The following is a 23,298-nucleotide window of genomic DNA, read 5'->3' as shown; positions in this document are numbered from 1 at the left end:
GCTTTGTTCATCGTGATGCTTCCTAAGACCCACTTGACTTTGCATTCCAGGATGTATGGCTCTAGGTGAGTAATCCCACCGTCATGGTTATCTGGTTCATTTAGGTCTTTTTTGTATAGTTTTTCTGTGTCTTCTCGCCACCTCTTCTATTAGGTCCATACCATTTCTGTCCTTTATTGAGCCCATCTTTGCATGAAATGTTCCCTTGGCATCTCTAATTTCCTTGAAGAGATCTTAGTTCTTCCCCCTTGTATTGTTTTCCTCTATTTCTTTGCATTGATCATTGAGGAAGGTTTTCTTATCTGTTTTTGCTTTTCTTTGGAACTCTGCATTCACATGGGTATATCTTTCCTTTTCTTTTTTTGCCTTTCGCTTCTCTTCTTTTCTTAGCTATTTGTAAGACCTCCTCAGACAACCATTTTGACTTTTTTCATTTCTTTTTCTTGCAGATGGTCTTAATCACTGCCTCCTGTATAATATCATGAACCTCCATCCATAGTTCTTCAGGCACTGTCTATCAGATCCCTTGAATCTCTCTGTCACTTCCACTGTATAATTGTAAGGGATTTGCTTTAGGTCATGCCTGAATGGTCTAGTGGTTTCCCCTACTTTCTTCAATTTAAATCTGAATTTGTCAGCTCCTAGTCTTGTGGATATCATAAGAGAATACTACAAGCAGTTATTATAGTATTGCCAACAAACTGGACAACCTAGAAGAAACTGAAAAATTTCTGGAAATATACAGCCTTTAAAAATTGAATCAGAAAGAAACAAACGATGTGAACATGCCAATCACTAATGGTAAAATTGAATTTTTAATTAAAAAAAATTTCCAGCAAATAAAAGTCCAGAATCAGACAGAGTCGCAGGGAAATGTTCTCAAAGATATAAATATCTACACTCCTATTCCAAAAAATTTCAGAGGACTCCTAAGTTCATTCTATGAGGACACTATGATCCTGATACCAAAACCAGACAAAGATACCACAAAAAGAAAATTACAGGCAATATGTTTGATGAATATGGATGCAAAAATCTTAGCAAAATATTAGCAAACCAAATTTAACTATATATAAAAAATGATCATATGCAATGATCAAGTGGAATTTATTTCAGAGATGCAAGGATGCTTCAATATTTGCAAATCAGTCAGTATGATACATCACATTAACAGAAGAAAGAATAAAAACCACATGATCATCTCAATAGATGTGGAAAAAGCATTTGACAAAATTTAACATCTCTTCATGATAAAAAGTCTTATCAAAGCTGATATAGAGGTGTATATTTTGTATATGTTGGCATATATTCTAACAGTAATAAAGGCAATTTATGGCAAACCCATGACTAGCATCATACTCAGTGATGAAGTTGAAAGCCTTTCTTCTAAAACCAGAGACAAGAAAAGGATGCTGACTTTTGTTACTTTTTAACATAGTATATGAAGTCCTAGCTATAGTAATCAGACAAGAGAAAATTAAAAGGCATCCAAATTGGAAGGGGAAAAAGTAAAGCTGACACTGTTTGCTTTGCATATGGCATGATACTTTATACAGAATGCTCTAGCATCTCTACCAAAACTATTAGCACTAATAAATTAATTTGGTTAAGATGTAGAAGATAGTGTTTATATATAGAAACTTGTTACTTGTCTATATACTAATAATGAGCTACCAGAAAAAGTAAGGAAATAACCCCATTTACAATTGTGTCAAAAAGAATAAAATACCTAGAAATAAACTCAACCAAGGAGGAGGAAGATTCATACTCTAAGAAATATAAAACATTAATGAAGAAATCTGAAAATGATACAAAGAGGTGGAAGGATGTTCCATGTTCTTTGATTAAAGAATTTAATATTGTTAAAATGTTCATACTATCAAAGTAATCTAAAGATTGAATGCAATCCCTATCAAAATACCCATGATACTTTTCACAGAACTGAAAAAAAAATCTTTAAAAAGTATATGGAATCACCCTGAATTGCCAAGTTGAGAAAAAAGAACAAAACTGGAGGTATCAATTCCCTGAATTCAAACTATACTAAAGAGCTACAGTGGTCAAAATTGCACTGTTTGACACTAAAATGGACACATAGGTCAGTGGAACAGAATACAGAGTCTGGAACACAAGGCAAAACATTCAGTATCACAGTAATCCAAGTCTATGCCCCAAACACTAATGCTGAAGAAGCTGAAGTTGAACAGTTCTATTAAGACCTACATGACCTTCTAGAACTAACACGAAAGAAAAGGATGTGACTTTCATCATAGGGGACTGGAATGCAAAAGTAGGAAGTCAAGAGATAACCAGAGTAAAAGGCAAATTTGGCCTTGGAGTACAGAATGAAGCAGGGCAAAGGCTAACAGAGTTTTGCCAAGAGAACAACTGATTATAGCAAACACCCTCTTCCAACGACACGAGACTCTATGCATGGACCAGATGGTCAACACTGAAATCAGATTGATAATATTCTCTGCAGCTAAGATGGACAAACTCTAAACAGTCAGCAAAAACAAGATCAGGGGCTGACTGTGGCTCAGATCATGAACCCCTTACTGCAAAATTCAGACTTAAATTGAAGAAAGTAGGAAAAACCACTAGACCATTCCAGTATGACCTAAATCAAATCCCTTATGATTACACAGTGAAAGTGACAAATAGATTCAGGGATTAGATCTGATAGACAGAGTGCCTGAAGAACTATGGATGGAGGTTTATAGCAGTGTACAGGAGACTATGATCAAAACCATTCCCAAGAAAAAGAAATGCAAAAAGCCAAAATGGTTATCTGAGGAGGCCTTACAAATAGCTGAGAAAAGAAAAAAAGTGAAAAGCAAGGGAGAAAAGGAAAGATATACTCATCTGAATGCAGAGTCCCAAAGAATAGCAAGGAGAGATAAGAGAGCTTCCCTAAGTGATTAATGCAAAGAAATAGAGGAAAACAATAGAATAGGAAGAACCTAGAGATCTCTTCAAGAAAATTAGAGATACCATGGGAATATTTCATGCAAAGATGGCCACAGTAAAGGACAGAAATGGTATAAAACTAACAGAAGCAGAAGATATTAAGAAGAGGTGGCAAGAATACACAGAAGAACTACACAAAAAAGATCTTAATGACCCAGCTAACCATGATCATGCGATCACTCACCTAGAGCCAGACATCCTAGAGTGTAAAGTCAAGTGAGCCTTAGGAAACATCACTATGAGCAAAGCTAGTGGAGGTGATGGAATGCCAGCTGAGCTTTTTGAAATCCCAAAAGATGGTTCTGTGAAAGTGCTGCACTCAATATGCCAGAAAATTTGGAAAACTCAGCAGTGGCCACAGGATTGGGAAAGGTCAGTTTTCATTCCAATCCCAAAGAAAGGCAAAGCCAAAGAATGTTCAAACCTACAAACATATAGTCAATTAATCTACAACAAAGAAACAAGAATATACAATGGCGGAAAGACATTCCTTTCAATAAGTGTGCTGGGAAAATCAGACAGCCATCTATAAAACAATGAGAGCAGAACATTTCCTGTATCCATATGCAAAATAAACTAAAAATGGATTAAAGACCCAAATGTAACCATAATACTAGAAGAAATCATATGTCGAACACTCTTTGACATGAATAGTAGCAATATTTTTCTTCCAACTGACTCAAGGCAAAAGAAATAAAAGCAAAAATAAGCAGGTGGGACCAAATTAAAATTAAAAAACTTTTCGACAGTAAAAGGAACCATCAACAAAATGAGAGGACAGTCAAATAAATGGGATAAAATATTTGCAACTGATATGACTGGTAAGAGTTTAATATCCAAAATATATAAACAGCTTGCACAACACAATATCAAAAAGAAGAAACCCCAAAATGGGCAGATAACCCGAAAAGACATTTTTTCCAAAGAAGATATACAAATGGCCAACAAGCCCATGATAAGAGGCTCACCACCAGCAATCATCAGAGAAGTGCACATCAAAACCACAGGGAGAAATCACTTCATACTCGTGGCTATCATCAAAAAGTCTGCAAATAACAAAAGTTGACAATGATGTGGACAAAAGGGAACCACAGTACATAGTTGAGATTATAAATTAGAGCATCCAGTGTGGAAAATAATATATAGATACCTCAAGACAGTAAAAATAGAATTATCATATGATCCTGCAATTCCCCTATTGAGTACATATCTGAAGTAAACAAAAAAAAAGACATATGCACTCCAATGTTAATAGCAGCAGTATTTACAAGAATTATGATATGGAAGTATCCATCAGCAGGTTCAGTTCAGTTCTGTTCAGTCTCTCAGTAATGTCTGGCTCTTTGCGACCCAATGAACTGTAGCACACCAGGCCTCCCTGTCCATCACCAACTGCTGGAGTTTACCCAAACTCATGTCCATTGAGTTGGTGATGCCATCCAACCATCTCATCCTCTGTCGTCCCCTTCTCCTCCCACCCTCAATCTTTCCCAGAATCAGAGTCTTTTCAAGTGAGTCAGCTCTTTGCATTAGGTGGCCAAAGTATTGGAGTTTTCAGCTTCAACATCAGTCCTGGATGCCATTTCAAACTTTTAATGCTGTACATTTCTATCTCTGTGCTGCTCTAGTTCCATCCCAGCAGTTTTTGTGTACTGTGTTTTTTTTTTTTTTTCTATTTCTTTTTTTTTCTGTTTATTTTTATTAGTTGAAGGCTAATTACTTTACAATATTGTAGTGGTTTTTGTCATACATTGACATGAATCAGCCATGGATTTACATGTATTCCCCATCCCGATCCCCCTTCCCACCTCCCTCTCTACCTGATCCCTCTGGGTCTTCCCAGTGCACCAGGCCCGAGCCCTTGTCTCATGCATCCAACCTGGGCTGGTGATATGTTTCACCCTAGATAATATACATGTTTTGATGCTGTTCTCTCGAAACATCCCACCCTCGCCTTCTCCCACAGAGTCCAAAAGTCTATTCTGTACATCTGTACATCTGTTCTGTACTGTGTCTCTTTTTCTGTTTTGCATATAGGGTTATCATTACCATCTTTCTAAATTCCATATATATGTGTTAGTATACTGTATTGGTTGTACTGTGTTTTTAATATCATTCAGTTTCAAAAAATTTTAATTTCTCTTGGGATTTTTTTCTTAAGGAGATGGGTTATTTAGAAGTATCTTTTATAAGTATTTAAACATTTTGGGATTTTCAAAGTATCTAATGTTTATTGATTTCCAATTTAATTTCACTATGACCAGAGAATAAATTTCATAAAGGATCAAATATTTGACTTTTTTGAGACCTACTTTGTGGAACACCATGTGGTTTACCTTGGCAAGTGATACATGTGTGCTGGAAAAAAAAAAAAAAGATTCATTGCAGTCGGGTATTTTAGCAGTTGTTTGGTGTTGTGTTCTTTGTTTTTGCCTCTTTAAATTTTGTGATTTTTCATTAAATGTATGTACATTTAGGATGTTTGTTTTCCTGGTGATTGTTTCTTTTAATGTTATATGCTATCCCTCTTATGCTTTTGTAAAATTCCTTGGCTTGAAATCTTTGTCTGATATTAGCTTAGACATGCCAGTTTTCTTGTGGTTACTGTTTGCATGTTATAACTTTTCAATCGTTTACTTTTAACCTGTCTTTATCTTTATGATGCATTTTTTGTAGAAAGTATATGGATTTCCAATCAACTGATTTTCTAAGAATAAACAGATGAATGGATAAAGAAGATATGGCACACACACACACACACACATGTATACACGAAATATTATTCAATCATAAAAAGAATGAAATTCTTCCATTTGCAGCAATGTGGATAGACCTAGAGGGTGAAGGAAGTCAGACAGAGAAACACAATTGTTCAATGTTATCTTTTATATGTGGGATCTAAAACATGAAACAAATGTATGCAACAGAAATAGAAACAAACTCATACAGAAAAAACTAATGGTTACCAGTGGGAAGACGGTAAGGTAATGGTCAAAATTGGGGTATAGGATTAAGAGACACAAACTATCATGTACAAAAATAAATAACCTACAAGGATATGTTATGCAGCACAGGAAAATGTAGCCATTATTTTGTAATAAGCTTAAATGGAATATTATCTATAAAAATATTGAATAGGAATGCCATATATCTGACACTGATATAATATTGTAAATCAACTATACTTCAATAAAAATAAAATAGAATAAAATAACGTGAAAAATACCTACCAAAGACATCAGTTTAGTTTAGTCACTCAGTCCTGTCTGACTCTTTGTGACCCCATGGACTGCAGCAAGCCAGGCCTACCTGTCAATCACCAAATCCCGGAGCTTGCTTAAACTCATATCCATTCAGTCAGTGATGCCATCCAACCATCTCATCCTGTGTTGTCCCCTTCTCCTCCTGCCCTCAATCTTTCCCAGCATCAGGGTCTTTTCTAGAGTCAGTTCTTTTCATCAGGTGGGCAAAGTATTGGAGTTTTAGCCTCAGCATCCGTCCTTCCGATGAACATTCAGGACTGATTTCCTTTAGGATGGACAGGTTGGATCTCCTTGTAGTCCAAGGGACTCTCAAGAGTCTTTTCCAACACCATAGTTCAAAAGCACTGATTCTTCAGCACTCAGCTTTCTTTATAGCCCAACTCTCACTTCCATACATGACTACTAGAGAAAACCCTAATCCGACCCCACAAGAGACTGACCCAGACTTGCCTGTGAGTGTCCAGGAGTCTCCGGCAGAGGCACGGGTCGGCGGTGGCCTGCTATGGGGTCGGGGACAGTGAGTGGAGCAGTGCATGCATGGGACCTTTTGAAGGAGCTTGCCATTTTCTTCATTACCTCCACCATAGTTTAATCTCAGGTCAAACAACAGGGAGTGAACACGGCCCTGCTCATCAACAGAAAATTGGATTAAAGATTTACTAAGCATGGCTCCACCCATCAGAACAAGACCCAGTTTCCCCCACACTCAGTCTCCCCCATCAGGAAGCTTCCATAAGCCTCTATCCTTATCCCTCAGAGGGCAGACAGAATGAAAACCACAGTCACAGAAAGGTAATCAAACTGATCACATGGACCACAGCCTTGTCTAACTCAATGAAACTATGAGCCATGCCATGTAGGGCCACCCAAGATGGATGGGTCATGATGGAGAGTTCTGACAAAACATGGTCCACTGGAGAAGGCAATGACAAAAGACATACATAAATGGAAAGATAGCCTATGCTCATGAATTGAAAGACTTCATATTGTTACAATACCTGTATTACCCCCAAATGATTCACAGATTCAATGCAATCCCAATTAAAATTTCAATGGTAGTTTCAACATAAACAGAAAAGAAGAAATTCCTAAAATTTGTGTGAAGCCACAAGATAATCTAATAGCCAAAGTGGTCTTGGGAAAGAAAAACAAAACTGGAGGCATCACACTTCCTAATTTCAAACCATAAAGAAAAAAAAACTCAGCTTTTATTTCTATGTGGGGAAAACCCCAATGGTTCCCCACTGTGTATTTCTTCCCTGTGTGTCTCCTTTACCTTTAGTAGAACACTCCTTCTTAGACGTCTGGGGACCAAATGCATGGAGGACCTTACCCACACCACGCAATTCTCTGCAACATCACCTGAGTGTCCTACACTACAATTATGACACTCTATACCCAGACATTGCATCACAACCCACAGATTAAGGGCTCAGCCTTACAAGACTACTCTCATCCCAACTCAGTTGCCATTCAGAAACCCAGTTTATGTCCTGTGGCCATGACCAATTGGCTATAGATTGGAGGTTACAAAAACTTCCTCTTTGAGTCTGATCCATTTGCTAGAGCAGCTCACAAAACTCAGGGCCATACTGCCTCATATTTATCAGTTTATTAAAGGATATACTAAAGGATGAACTTCCCAGGTGGCTCAGTGGTAAAGAATCTGCCTGCCATTGAAGGAGATGCTAAGAAAAGCATGCTCAATCCCTGGGTTGGGAAGATCCCCTGGAGAAGGAAATGGCAACCCACTCCACTAGCTCTAGCCTGGAAAATTCCATGGACAGAGGAGCCTCGTGGGCTACAGCCCATGTGATCACAAAGAGTCAGACACGACTGAGTACACACTCACCTCACCACCATAACAAAGGTTACGGATGAACAACCAGATGAAGAGATACCTTGGGCAAGCTCTAGGAGGGACCCAAGTGTAGGAACTTCTGTCCACATGGCCTGGGGGTATGTCACCCTCCAGATATGAATGTCATCATCAGCCAGGGAGCTCTCTGTGGCTGCACCATTGGGATTTTATGGATATTTCCTCATGTAGGGGTGGTCAGTTATTAACACCTTGTCTGGCCTCTCCCCTCTCTGGAGGATGGGAAAGGGAGGGGGCAAAACTTGCAAGCTTCTAATGATGGCTTGATCTTTCTAGTGACAAGTCTCCATCCAGAAGCCCTGCAAGGGTCACCTCAAAAGAACAAAAGATGTTCCTAGTGCTCCTATCATGAAAATTTACTAGGGTTTTATGAGCTGTGTTGGGGTAGAATCAAAGACAAATATTAGAACAAGAGATCCTCCTAGTAAACACCTAGAAAATATCAAGGATTTTAGGAGCTTTGTGTCAGGAACAAGGAGCAGAGACCAACACATATATTTTATATTATCTCATGTAAACTATATCACAAAACTATAAAAATCAAGAGCATGGTATTTGCATAAAAAATGACACACAGATTAATGGAAAAGAATAGAGCACTCAAAAATAAACCCATATATATATAAGATTAATTATTTTACAACAAAGGAGCCAAGAATAAACAACGAATAGAGGATGGTCTCTTCAGTAAATGGTGTTAGTAAAACTCTACAGCCATATGCAAAAGAAAGAAACTGAACCATCTCACACCATACACAAAAATCAGCTCAAAATGCATTGAAGAGTTGAATGTAAGACCTGAAACATTAAATACCTGGAAGAACATGAGGGGGTAAGCTCCTTAACATTGGTCTTGACAATTTTTTCTTTGATTTGACACTCAAAGTAAAGACAACATACGCAAAAAATAAACTATTACTACATCAAACTAAAAAGCTTCTGCGTATCACACATAAAAAGATGCTCAACATGATCAATCATCAAGGAAATGCAAACCAAAACCAAAATGAGGTATCACTTCACACCTGTTAGAATGGCTAGCATGATAAGGGATAACAAGAGTTGGATAGGATGTGTATAAAAATGACTCATATAAATTGATGCAGCTACTATGGAAAAAGAGTAGTTCCTCAAAAAAATAAAATACAGAACTGCTATATTATCCAGCAGTTCCACTTCTGTGTATACATCAGAAGGGGAAAATAAAAATGTGCCATATATATATTCAACCATAAAAAGAATGAATCTTTCCATTTTTTATACTATGAATGAACTTCAAAAGCAATATACTAAGTGAAACAAGTCGAACAGGGGATGGCAAATACTGTATGATCTTATTTACATGTGAAATCTAAAAAGAACGAGCTCATAATTGCAGAACAGATTGGTGGTTGCCAGAGAAGGGGGCAGGTGGGAAGTGGGGAAAATGAGTGAAGGTGGTCAGAAGACACAACCTTCCAGTTATAAGATAAATAAGTTCTGGGTATATAATGCACAGCAGGATGATTATAGCCAACAATACTGTTTTGCATATTTGAAAGTTGCTGAGAGAATAGATCTTATAAATTATTACAAGAAAACTTTGCAACTATCTGAGGTGATGGATGTTAACTAAACTTACCATTCTAATCATTTTTCAGTATGTACATATATCAAATCATTATGATATACACCTTAAGCTAATACAATATTATATATCAACAAAACTGGAAATAATTAAAATAAATATATGTTACCAAAAAAGTTAATATCATCTGAAAACACCCATACAGAAACTCTCAGAATAATTTTTGACCCTATATCTGCGCATCTCACAGCCCAGTCAAGCTGACCCATAAAATTAACCATCACAAGTATCCAACGGGATACTATGGAAATAATATAGTATGAGTTCTGAGACTAAATTTTAAATGACATTGTGACTTCTGCTTTTTTCTCTTGTTCTGTAAGAAGACAGTTGGCATATCACAAGGACACTCAAATAGTCCTAGGGTGCGGTCCTCCTAGTAAGGATATCTGGCCTCCAAACTACAGCCATGTGAGTGAGTCATCTTAGACTTAGATCCTCCAGCCTCAGTCCAGCTTTCAGATGACTGCAGTTCTGGCCAATGTCTGGACTGCAACCTTGTCAAAGCTCTCAAGCCAGGACCACTTTGCTTATGTGCTCTCAAATTCCTGACACACAGCAGTTGTGTGAGACAATGTGTGTTTATTCTTGCTTTAAATTAATAAGTTAAGGATAATTTGCTACTTGCAGTAGGCAACTAATTTAAAAGTCACTAAACAAAAATAATTGCTGTGTACTTTCAAAAATTTCAAGGTCAGGAAAACAAAAAGACTGACGAACTTTATCAGAATAAATGAGAAAAAAAAGAAATCAAATGCAATGCATGACCCTAGAATGACTCAGCGCCAGAAAAAAAAAGTGGGTGTGTGTTCATTTGTGCATGAGTTGGCACTTGCTTTCCCCCACTTTTTTTTTGCCATAATAACGAATATTAGATGATTGGAGAAATCCGTACTGTCTGTCCCTTAGGTAATACATTAATTTCCTGTTTTTGCTCATTGTACTGAAATTATGTAAGACTATATTCTCACTTTTAGGAAATACATATTGAAGTATTTAGAAGAGGGGCATCATGCCTGTAACTTATCTCAAAGAGTTCCAAAGTAAAAAAATTATATAATTGTAATCATATACACTTATAAAACTATATGTGTATATATCTAAATCTCTATATAACTATATCATAGTTATTTATCTAGAAAGAGGGAGAACCGGAGAATGAAGAAGAAAATATAGTAAAATGTTAACATTTGGAGAATCTGGGTGATGAATGTGTGGGGATCCTTTGTATTATTTTTGCAACTTTTTTTTTTTTTTGCAACTTTTCTGTATCAGTTATTGCAAAATAAAAAGAAAAGGACATCAGAGGTGGTTGCTATTCCTTAGTTTCCTTTGTAAGTAAACGGTTTTCAAACGGAAGGTTGGAAACATGAATAACTTTTGAAATGAATTTAGCGAATCCAACCCAGAATTTTCAAGAGAGAGAAAGTGGGGGAAGGGGAAAGGGGAAGAGGGAGAGGAGGGAAAGGGAGGGGAAAGGAGGGAGCGGAGGGAGGAAGGGTTGGACGCGGGAGGAGAGGAGATGATAGAATAGGACGGGACAGGAGAGCGCCATAGGTTGGTCAGGGTAGTGCTATTTTGCTTCAGATCCCCAGCGGCAAAAGTAGATGCCCTGGGCTGCGCGGTCCGAAAAGTTGGAAAGCGACTGCAAGGAAGACTGGAATCTGAGCCAAACAGTGAATCAGAGTTTCTCCGCCCGCCGGCCCCGGCCCCTCACTGCGCGGCCCCGCCCCCAGCGGCCGGCAGGTGTGCGCCCGGCCTGCACGTGGTGCCAGATGCTACTTAAGGGCCCACCTTCCCCTGCCTGCAGCTGCCAGCTTCTCTAGCCGTGTCTTCCCGGAGCTGCCGGAGGCGCGCGGGTCTCAGAACGCATCCCGTCGCTAGGGCTGCAGCCGCGGCATGGGCGCCGCGGGCCCCATCTGGGTTTTCTTGACTCTCCTCGCGCCGGGGGTCCTCGGTGAGCTGGGAATGGGATCACGGAGGTAGGGACGCGTCTGGGGCCGGGATGGCCTCTGTGCCACGATGCAAAGGAAGCAGTCAAAAGTGAGAAGGTGGGACGACCTTGCCTGCTTCTCGCTCGCTTTGGGGCACCTCTCTTGGTCCTGAAGGTCTTCGCTCGCTGCTCCCGTGCTGGGGCCACCAGCATCGCAGGCTGCCTGACGGAATGGCACTATGTGATCTGTCCAGTGGGTCCTGTGGCGTGACGTGCCCGCTCCGTGCCGCCAGGTCTCAGCATGTGCTCAGCGCTCTGGGTCCCGCAGGGCTGCGAGCGCTAATGCCCGGACGCTTATCCGAAACCTGCTCGTGCTGAGCGCAGTTGCATGCTCCGCTAGGCGCGGGAGTTTCTGCACACATTGAATGCCCTCCTGCCTAGTCAAAACAGCCCAGCCTCCCGCTGCCCTCCCAGAAAAAGAATAATGTCTGATTCCCAGGCGTGATTCTCATATATTTTAAAAATTTTGATGTGATATTGGTAGAGAGATCCTAAATGATAAACATCTGGAGCTACTTACAAAAGCTGATATGTGAATAAAAACTGCAATTCTTTGTGCTATTTATTGGCAAGGGCACCAGAAAGTTTCATTCAACGTTTATTATAATTTTCTTCCTCCAGACTGGCTTAATTTTAAATTGTAATTTAAGATCGGAGTCTCTTGGTTATGCGCTAGGTATAACCGTCTAATAATTTTCAGAGGAGAGTGGATACGAAATTTACTGCATACAGACCTCAATACCTACGTGACCTTTAGCAAGTCATTTAGTTCCCAAGCCTCAGTTTCTTGATCTTTAAAAGGAAGCTAGTGATAAGCAGCCCTGCCCTTACTGGACTGCCCTGAATATCAGATGAAATTAGGCAAATGAAAGTTGGATGTTCGATGTTATTACTAAATGCCAGTGATAAGATGACTATCTGGATCTGTTTTGATAGAGTCAGCATTTAAGCTTGACCACTGCAACTTGCCATTGCATACTTTGGTTCTATTACAGTTTACTCTGTCAGCTTCCTGATGTTCAGTTTTTTCCTGACCCTTAATTAGACATTTCCCCAAACCATTATCTTCATCCCTTCTCTTGCCTACCTATTAAGTCTCTTTGAACAAATGTACTTTGACAACTTTCTCTAACACATCTGTGCGGCATTGCTCCTGACCAGACTTCTTGCCAGCGTTCCATTCATTTTTCTAAATTTCAGAGAGGGTGTTATCAACTGAAAATCAACTTCTTAGCAAGCCTGTCAATTCATTGTTCCCCCAAGGATGCCAGAGCATCCCCTTGCAGTACCAGAGCAGAAGTATCCTCTCAGTCACTTAACTCCAGACACATGAAAGAGCAGGGCTACTGACCTGTCAGCTGTCATAACTAGTGTGCTTCTGCTGTTTGTCTTCTCATTCTCATACCAATATTTCAGCCATTCTCATCATGATTACCTTTGTAACAACCTCCTCTCTTACAGATTATTCTGATGCCTGTCTAACCTTTCCAATCATGAAAACGAAAATTAAAATTTCTTTTCCATGATTTCACTCCCTTGCTTAAAAATCTGAAAGGGCTTCCTACTGACTGTGGAATTACAGTTAAGTCTGACGCCTTCAGTCTTTCAAGCCTTTGGATCTCACTTAAGCATACCGCTTCTGATTCCCCACCGCTTCCTGGTCATCTTGCCTATCTCTCACCCCATGATCTCTTGCTCACGCTCTGCCCCTGCCCTCCTCCTGACTTTTGCTCCCACTATGTACCCTCCCTTGTCCATCCCTTGGCTCTTGGCCAGTTCCTGCCTCTGAGCTTGCTTAAGAAACTCTTGACATTCCTTTTACAAAGTATGCATACATGTATTTTTCCAGTTTTATTGAAAAATAATTGATTTACATCACTAAGTTTAAGGTGTACAGCATGATGGCTTGATTTGCACATACTGTAGAATGATTACCATAGTAAGTTTAGTTAACATCCATTTAGTTAACACAAGATGAAAAGAAAAGAAAAAAATTTCTCCTTGTGGTGAGAACTTAGGACATATTCTATTAACAATTTTCCCACACATCATAAAATCATGTTAATTACAGTTATCATGTTGTATATTACATTGCTATGCTTATTTTTCATATAACTGGAAATTTAAAACTTTTGGTCACCTTCCTCCAATTCTCCTCCCATGCTCTGTCTTCAGTAACCATAAATCAGATTTCTTTTTTCTATGAGTTTGGTATTTTTGTTTTTAGATTCCACATACAAGTGAAATCATACATTATTTGTATGTCTCTGACTTATTCACTCAGTATAATGCCTTCAAATATCATCCATGTTGCTGCAAATGGTAGGATTTCCTTGCTTTTTAATGGCTGAATAATATTCCATTGTATATATTCATCCACAACTTCTTCGTTCATTCATCTGTTGATGGACAACTAGGTTATTTCCATGTGTTGGCTATGCTTACATGTGTAAATAATGCCACTATGAACATGGGGGCATAGATATCTTTTCAAGTTAGTGTTTTCATTTTCTTTGTGTATATCACTAGAAATGCAATTGTTGAATCATATGATAGTTCTATTGTTAATTTTTTGAGGAATTATGGTACCTTTTTATAATACAGTCTTCTGGGTTCTATATTACCTTCCAGAGAAATGTTTGGGAGTTGGTCTAGGAATTCAAGATTTAACAAGCATTCTGGAAAATTCTGAAGCGTTTTAAAGACCAAATTTCCTTCTCAGAGTGGTTTTGTTTTTTCTCCTTTTGTCTATTTGCATAAACCAATTCAAATTTCCTACACTCTTAAATTTCACTCTTACCTTGACTGACAGCCTCACCTCATCCAACACTAAGGAAACAAAATCATTAAGAGAAATTCCCCCATTTTCCAATCATTTACCTCTGTCTGAAATCAGATCCTTTTCTCTCCTCTGCTTAAAACCTGCCAAGGGTTTCCCACCACATTGAGACAAAATCTGTGCTCCTTAAACTCAATGCCAAGCCTCTGCCTCTCTCTGAAATTCTCTGTATTCCTCACTCACCACGTCTGTTCCAACCACGCTGACCTTCTTTCTGTTCCTTAATTGGAGTCACGCTTGTTTAGCTATTGCACTAGGTGTTCCCCTGTTAAATACTTGTCTACAGGTCACCCCTTACCTGTGTCCTCAACATTCAGGTCTCAGACCCACAGTTATTCTTCTCTGACTCTCTGACCCTTACCTGAAGTAGTTCTTGCCCCAGGTCACTCTATCACATAACCATGTTCTTTTTTCCACAGAGCACCTATCATCATATTCATGATCACAATCCATCCTCTCTTTCCTCTGCAGATATCCCCTGTCTTGTATCATCCATTTGTATCTCTCCCATGGGTGATCCCCACCAGCAGTTAAATATGCCCCAGGGCATCCTTTCTTTGGTTGCAGGAAGAGGCTTCTCATGACCCAGTGGCATTCCACTTTTTTGTCCTTTTTCTCATCTTTCTCAGCAAAAATTCTCATTGACTTCTTTCTCACATTTATCGTTCTCATTAATCCTCTCCAGATAGGCTTCTTTTCACACTATTATCCTGAAGCTCTTCTCATCAGGGTCAGTGCTGACCTTCTGCTAACAAATCCAATGGTAATTTTTCTATCTTTACCTTTCTCAGTCTTTCAGCAAAAGCTGACTGATTTCTGCCTCCTGAAACAGTTTTCATTATCATCTTCCAAAGCAAGACACTTTAACCTATTTTTTCCTATTTTTACCTATTTTCTCTGGTTACCTTTAGTCTCTTTTGCCCTATCTCTAATATTTTTAGAGGGTCTTAGGGTTCAGTCCTGGGCCTCTTCTGTTTTCCTCCATACTTTCTTCCTAAGAGAACTATCCAGTCTCATGACTTTAAATACTGTTTGTATGTTGATGACTCATATGTATTATCTGTAGCCCTGAGTTCTCTCCTGAGAGGCAAATTTGTGCCTACAATTGCATTTGCATCTTAATGTCCACTGAGTATGTTAAATACACCAACTCTAAAGTGGAACCAATTCTGTACATTCCCCACAACACACACATGCACGCACACACACACACACACACACACAGGTCCATTCCAATCTCAATACATTGTATTACCATCAACCAAGTAGCTCAAATCAAAAGCTTAAAAGCCATTTATTAGGTTTTTCCTGGTGGTCCAGTAGTTAAAACTCTGTGTTCCCAATGCAGAAGGCTTTCGTTTGTTCCCTGGTCAGGGAACTAGATCCCACATGCATCAAATAAGTCCCAATGTAGTCAAATAAATGAATAAATAAATAAATTTTGTTTAAAAAAGCCTGGAGCCATTACTGAATACTCCCATTCCCTTAGCCCCACATCTAGTACAGTAGAGTCCTACCAATTTTATTTCTATAATATATTCCTAGTTTATCTGTTTCTCACTGTCTCCTTGTATCCAAGCTTTGTTTTATTTGGTCTAATTTACTTTAATAGCCTCCAGACTGGACTCCCTACTTCTGAAAGTAAAAGTCCAGTCCATTCTCCATCCAGTTACCAGACTATTCTTTTTAAAAGTTAAACCAGATCACATGATTCTCTTGTTTGAACTCTCCAATGACATCCACCCAAAAAAACTTAGTGACATCCTACTGTAGACTAAGAAGCCCTGTGCACTTCTTTCTGCTGGGCTTTCTAGCTTTATCCCGTTCCACTCTGATCACCAAATTCCAGCCACACGTGCCTTTTGTCTTTGTGACCCCATGGACTGTAGCCCACCAGGCTCCTCTGTCCATCAGAATTCTCTAGGCAAGAACACTGGGATCTTATCAACCCTCGGATCTCCCACATTGCAGGCAGATTCTTTACCATCTGAGTCACCAGGGAAGCCCTAGTCTATCTCTAAGGCATAGCAAATCCACCCCTGATCTTAGGCTTCTGCCTAAAGTGCTTTTACCCAGCACTTTACCTTGCTGACACCTTCTTATCCTTCAGTCATAACTCAAATGTCTGCTCTTCATAGGTCTTCCTTAATCATCATAACTGAAGTTGTATGCCATCCGGTCTCCTCCTTTTCCCAGTCCATTACATTTTCATACATAACTCTGTTTATTTCCTTTACATATCATCTGTTTATTTATAGTCTATCTCCCTCTATTTTTATATAAATTCTATGAAGGTGAAAACCTTGTGTCTAGTGTTCACTGATGCATATTCTGTACTTAAGACAGTAGCTTGGTTAATATGCACACTGGTCATTCAAAAATTATCAAATAGTAAGAAAACCCAGTGTTTTGATATTTGATCATAATAATTCTCATTATCTATAATATTTTCTCCTCCTACCTGCTATCTGTCTTAAATTTCAGGTTTATTTTTACTATCCTATATATTTGTTCTCTATTCATTTCAAATGGACTTCTAAACCAGTTCAGGTAAATCTCCTTAAACACACAAAAAAAATTAAATACATTTTTGTTCTTTAGAAACTCTTTGCATACTTAGTTTTAACATGGTTTATGTGATGCATATGTCAATATTTTGTCACTATCTTCTATTTTAGATCCTGTCATTATTTATATTGATGTTTAGTCCTGATTTTAAAAAGATGTGAAGAGGATCCAACTTAAGAAAATGTTACTTAATGGTTTATAGATAACATTCCCTTTTCTTGTGTGGAAAACATGATTTTGGAATTTCTCTCCTTTGACCTGGGATTTTGATAATTTCATTACAAATAAGAGCTGAAAAGTGAAAGTGTTATTTGCTCAGTCAAGTCTGACTCTTTGCAACCCCATAGACTGTAGCACACCAGGCCCCTCTGTCCATGGAATTTTTCAGGCAAGAATACTGGAGTGGGCTGCCATTCCTTTCTCCAGGGGATCTTCCCAACCCAGGGATTGACCCTAGGTCTCCTGCATTGCAGGCAGATTCTTTACGATCTGAGCCACAGGGGAAGCCCTACTAATAAGAGTTGGCGTCCCCCAAAAGAGAGAAAGTTCCCAAGTCTCTTTGAAGATAAGAATTTCCTAATATTTCTCATCCAGAAAGTATGATTCTTACTTAATTTCACCCCCAAATGTCATGTTATAAAGTAACATCTACATTTTGCTTCTCCAAGATCTTTGTTGCATCTTAGTCCATGTCATCACTACTAAATAAATCTTGTAAATTCAAATAGGTTTTCAGCTTGTGGAATTATTTAGGGTTGTTTTTATTCACACTGGATACGTATAGGTTAAGTCATTTGATTAGGGTGAATTGATACAAATAATGACAGGGTTGTGAAGTTGGTCTTCATTGAGGTCAAACCCTGACTTTCCCCATAGAGTCTTGCTGTTTTGCAAAAGTATGTGCTTGAAGACATTTGTAGGTGTTAATGGAGGAAAACAGAGGAGTTGAGAAAAGAAACAAGAGACCTACAGTGTGACATGGGTCCCAGCAGTAAAGGCTATTCTTAGATTCTGTCGACCAGTTCAGTCACTCAGTCATGTCTGACTCTTTGTGACCCCATGGACTGCAGCTTGCCAAACTGCCCTGTCCATCACCAACTTCCAGGGCTTGCTCAAACTTATGTCCACTGAGTTGGTGATGCCATGCAACCATCTCATCCTCTGTTATCCTCTTCTCCTCCTGTCTTCAATCTTCCTCAGCCCCAGGGTCTTTTCCAAAGAGTTGGTTCTTCCTATCAGGTGGCCAAAGTATTGGAGCTTCAGCTTCAGCATCAGTCCTTCCGATGAATATTCAGGACTGATTTCCTTTAGGATGGACTGGTTGGATCTCCTTGCAGTACAAGGGATTCTCAAGTGTCTTCTCCAATATCACAGTTCAAAAGCATCAATTCTTCAGCACTCAGCTTTCTTTATAGTCCAACTCTCACATCCACACATAACTACTGGAAAAACCATAGCTTTGACTATACAGAACTTTGTCAGCAAAGTAATGTCTCTGCTTTTTAATATGCTATCTAGGTTAGTCAGAGTTTTTCTTCCAAGGAGCAAGTGTCTTTTAATTTCATGGCTGCAGTCATCATCAGCAGTGATTTTGGAGCCCAAGGAAATAAAGTCTCTCACTGTTTCCACTGTTTACCCATCTATTTGCCATGAAGTGATGGGACCAGATACCATGATCTTCATTTTTTGAATGTTGAGCTTTAAGCCAACTTTTTCACTCTCCTCTTTCACTTTCATCAAGAGGCTCTTCACTTCCTCTTCACTTTCTGCCATAAAGGTGGTGTCATCTGCATACCTGAGGTTATTGATATTTCTCCCAGCAATCTTGATTCCAGCTTGTGCTTCATCCAGCCCAGCATTTTGCATGATGAACTCTGCATATAAGTTAAATAGGCAGGGTAACTTTATACAGCATTGACATACTCCTTTCCCATTTTGGAACCAGTTGGTTTTTCTATGTCCTGTTCTAACTGCTGCTTCTTGACCTGCATCCAGATTTCTCAAGAGACAGGTAAAGTGGTCTGGGATTCCCATTTCTTTAAGAATTTTCCACAGTTTATTGTGATCCACACAGTCAAATGTTTTGACAGTCAATAAAGCAAAGTAGATGTTTTTCTGGAACTCTCTTGCTTTTTCTTTGATCCAACAGATGTTGGCAATTTGGTCTCTTGTTCCCTTCCTTCTAAATCCAGCTTGAATATCTGGAAGTTCTTGGTTCAGGTACTGTTGAAGCCTGGCTTGGAGAATTTTGAGCATTACTTTGCTAGGGTGTGAGATGAATGCAACTGTGTGGTAGCGTGAACCTACTTTGGCATTGCCTTTTTTTGGAATTGGAGTGAAAACTGACCTTTCCCAGTCCTGTGGCCACTGCTGAGTTTTCCAAATTTGCGGGCATACTGAGTGCAGCACTTTCACAGCATCGTCTTTCAGGATTTGAAATAGCTCAACTGGAATTCCATCACTTCCACTAGCTTTGTTTGTAGTGATGCTTTCTAAGGCCCACTTGACTTCTGAATCCAGGATGTCTGTCTCTAGGTGAGTGATCACACCATTGTGGTTATCTGGGTCACTAAGATCTTTTTTGTGTAGTTCTACTGTGTATTCTTGCCACCTCTTCTTCATATCTTCTGCTTCTGTTAGGTCTATACAATTTCTGTCCTTTATTTTGCCCATCTTTGCATGAAATTTTCTCTTGGTATCTCTCATTTTCTTGAAGCAATATCTAGTCTTCCCATTCTGTTGTTTTCCTTTATTTCTTTGCATCGATCACTTTGGAAGGCTTTCTTGTCTCTCCTTGGTATTCTTTGAAACTCTGCATACAAATGAGTACATCTTTCCTTTTCTCCCTTGCTTTTCACTTTTTTTTTCTTTTCTCAGCTATTTGTAAGGCCTCCTCAGGCAACCATTTTGCCTTTTTGCATTTCTTTCTCTTGGGGATGGTCTCTATCACTGCCTCCTGTACAACGTCACGAATCTCTGTCCATAGTTCTTCAGGGATTCTATCACATCTAATCCTTTGAGTATATTTGTCACTTCCACTGTATAATCATAAGGGATTTGATTTAGGTCATACCTGAATGGTCTAGTCGTTTTCCCTACTTTCTTCAATTTAAGTCTGAATTTTGTAATAAGGAATTCATGATCTGAGTCACAATCAGTTCCCTGTTTTTTTTTTTTTGCTGAGGGTATAGAACTTCCCCATCTTCAGCTGCAAAGAGTATAATGTGATTTCAGTATTGACCATCTGGTGATGTCCATGTGTAGTATCATTTCTTGTGTTGTTGGAAGAAGGTGTTTGCTATGACCAATGCATTCTCTTGGCAAAACTCTGTTAGCCTTTGCCCTTTCACTTTGTACTCCAAGGCCAAATTTGCCTGTTACTCCAAGTATCTCTTGACTTCCTACTTTTGCATTTCAGTCCCCTATGATGAAAAGGGCATCTTTTTTTTTGGTGTTAGTTCTGGAAGGTCTTATAGGTTACCATAGAACCATTTAACTTCAGCTTCTTCGGCATTAGTAGTTGGGGATTACTTGAATTACTGTGGTATTGAATGGTTTGCCTTGGAAATGAACAGAGACCATTCTGTCATTTTTGAGATTGCACCCAAGTACTGCATTTCAGAGTGTTTTGTTGACTGTGAGGGTGACTCCATGTCTTCTAAGGGATTCTTGCCCACAGTAGTAAATATAATGGTCATCTGAATAAAATTCTCCCATTCCAGGCCACTTTAGTTCACTGATTTCTAAAATGTCAATGTTCACTCTTGCCATCTCCTGTTTGATCACTTTCAATTTTCCTTAATTCATGGACCTAAGATTCCAGGTTCCTGTGCAATATCGTTCTTCACAGCATCAGACTTTACTTCTGTCACCAGGCATGTCCCCAACTAGGTGGGCCTTTTGCTTTGACACAGTCTCTTCATTTCTTTTGGATTTATTTCCCCACTCTTCTCCAGTAGCATATTGGGCACCTACTGACTTAGGGATTTCAGCTTTCAGTGTCTTATCTTTTTGCCTTTTCATGCTCTTTATGGAGTTCTCAAGGCAAGAATACTGACGTGGTTTGCCATTCCCTTTTCCAGTGGACCACGTCTTGTAAGAACTCTCCCCATGCCCTACACGGCCTGGCTCATAGTTTCCTTGAGTTGGACAAGGCTGTGGTCCATGTGGACAGCTGGGTTAGTTTTCTGTGACTGTGGTTTTCATTCTCTCTGCCCTCTGAGGGATAAGGATGAGAGGCTTATGGAAGCTTCCTGATGGGGGAGACTGACTGTGTGGGAAACTGGGTCTTGTTCAGATGGGTGGGGCCATGCTCAGTAAATCTTTAATCCAATTATCTGTGCATGGGCAGGGCTGTGTTCCCTCGCTGTTGCTTGGCCCATGCCTCCACCAGAGACTCCTGTCTATGTGACTCCACCAATAGAAGTGTTGGCTACAAAAAGGCTGGATCCAGCTACAACCTTGGGAGTACTGTGTTTCCCTCTGTGTCAGTCAGTCCATGTTTGTTCTTTGACTTGCACCTGTAACTATTTCAGATTTGTTTGAAAAAGGAGATTTATAGGTTGGATATTCAAATATACCATCATTCTGGAGTTGAAACTTGAACTGTCTTTCATATCTAGAAAAATTATTTTCAAGGTACATTCTTAAGCATCAGGGCATTACAGTTTTTTTTTTTTTCTCATCTCCTAGAATAAGATTTGTTTCTTCTTCATCATCATTATCACAATTACTTTAAGTCACAGGGACATGTCTTGAAACAACTACCTCCTTTTATCTGGTACCCATCAGAAAGTATTTACTAAATGCTTTAGGGGGCATATTACTCCATTAGGTTAATGGAAAAAATAATGAAGAATAAAAAAAAAATCCTATTTTCTCCTTGCTAGGACCTAAAGGTTTAAAGATTAAAATAGGAATGTTAATTCATAAAAATAATTTTGGAGGTTTTTGCATAAGATGAGCTTACAAGATCTGATATACTTGATATACTTGTTTCCTGTGATGTTGCAGAAAAGTTTTTATACCATTTTAGTTTTTATTTATGAGATTTTATAAAGGTGGAACTCCAGGGTCTTTATGGAATTTTATTAAAATATCATTTTCTTCAGCTCTTCTTCTGAAGTCTGTCGTAAAAAGTCTTTGAACTCCTGAGCTTGTTTCTCTGCATATGCATTCATCCTGTAAGATACATTTTCTTTGCTACTGCTAAGTCACATCAGTCGTGTCCGACTCTGTGCAACCCCATCCCTGGGATTCTCCAGGCAAGAACACTGGAGTGGGTTGCCGTTTCCTTCTCCAATGCATAAAAGTGAAAAGTGAAAGTGAAGTCACTCAGTCATGGCCGGCTCTTCGCAACCCCATGGACTGCAGCCTACCAGGCTCCTCCGTCCATGGGATTTTCCAGGCAAGATTACTGGAGTGGGGTGCCATTGCCTTCTCCACATTTTCTTTGCCCCCCCCCCCAAAATCTACATATTAGATTTAATTTCTAAAGATCAAAATTGTCATTGTAACTGGTGACCACACAGAAGCACAGTAGAGATTTTAGCCTCTCTTAGTTTTGATATTCCTGTGATCTTTGTCTCTAGGTCAGTGTAAATCCCTGCCAAGGTATCCTTTTGCTAAACCTAAAATTCAGAGTGATCAGTCTGAGTTTGCTGTTGGCGAAACTTGGGAATATGAATGCCTTCCTGGGTATTTCAAGAAGTCATTCATTGTCACCTGCCTAAAGACCTCCAAGTGGTCAAATGCTCAGCAAGTCTGTAAACGTGAGTAATCTGTAATAGAAGAATCTTTGAGTCTATAGCATGTCTCTATGGGCTAACCTGTAATTTTCAAGATAAAAGATAAGAAAATTAGTCAGTAATCTCAAATGAATGGGTTCCTAGGTTCTTCATGTTTTCTTTTACTCCTAAGGGTATTAGATATTGGGTATTGGAGTTAAATCATCACAGCTGGCCAACTCTGTTTATCCTATAATCTCCATGACTTTGTTCTATGGTCTGTGTACTATGTTACAGTGATCTTACAAGTTAATATATTAGTATATACTTATATATATATATATATAAGTATAAACTAATATTAGTTTCACCTCAATCTTACCCAATTCAATTCAAGAAATGTATTTGAATAATCACTAGGTATAAAGCATTA

At 39.0% G+C, this 23,298-nt stretch overlaps 1 protein-coding gene across 8 annotated transcripts in view; it reads left to right on the top strand.

The window, feature by feature from the left end:
• The first annotated feature begins 11,282 nt into the window (after positions 1-11,282).
• CR2 (complement C3d receptor 2) overlaps positions 11,283-23,298 on the top strand; it is a 45,941-nt gene continuing 33,925 nt past the window's right edge. For 3 of the 8 annotated variants that reach the window (XM_043486341.1, XM_043486339.1, XM_043486338.1), the window contains exons 1-2: positions 11,284-11,696; positions 22,731-22,910. In XM_043486341.1, the coding sequence (XP_043342276.1) occupies positions 11,639-11,696; positions 22,731-22,910 (238 nt within the window). In that variant the 5' untranslated portion in view covers positions 11,284-11,638. Of the gene's footprint in view, positions 11,697-22,730; positions 22,911-23,298 lie in introns of all 8 variants that reach the window. The other 5 variants (XM_043486345.1, XM_043486344.1, XM_043486342.1 and 2 more) reach the window with 4 other exon arrangements.

The sequence above is a fragment of the Cervus canadensis genome, chromosome 13 (assembly GCF_019320065.1).
Source record: "Cervus canadensis isolate Bull #8, Minnesota chromosome 13, ASM1932006v1, whole genome shotgun sequence".
Classification (NCBI taxonomy): Eukaryota; Metazoa; Chordata; class Mammalia; order Artiodactyla; family Cervidae; genus Cervus; species Cervus canadensis.
This window is presented reverse-complemented; position numbering and strand designations above follow the sequence as displayed.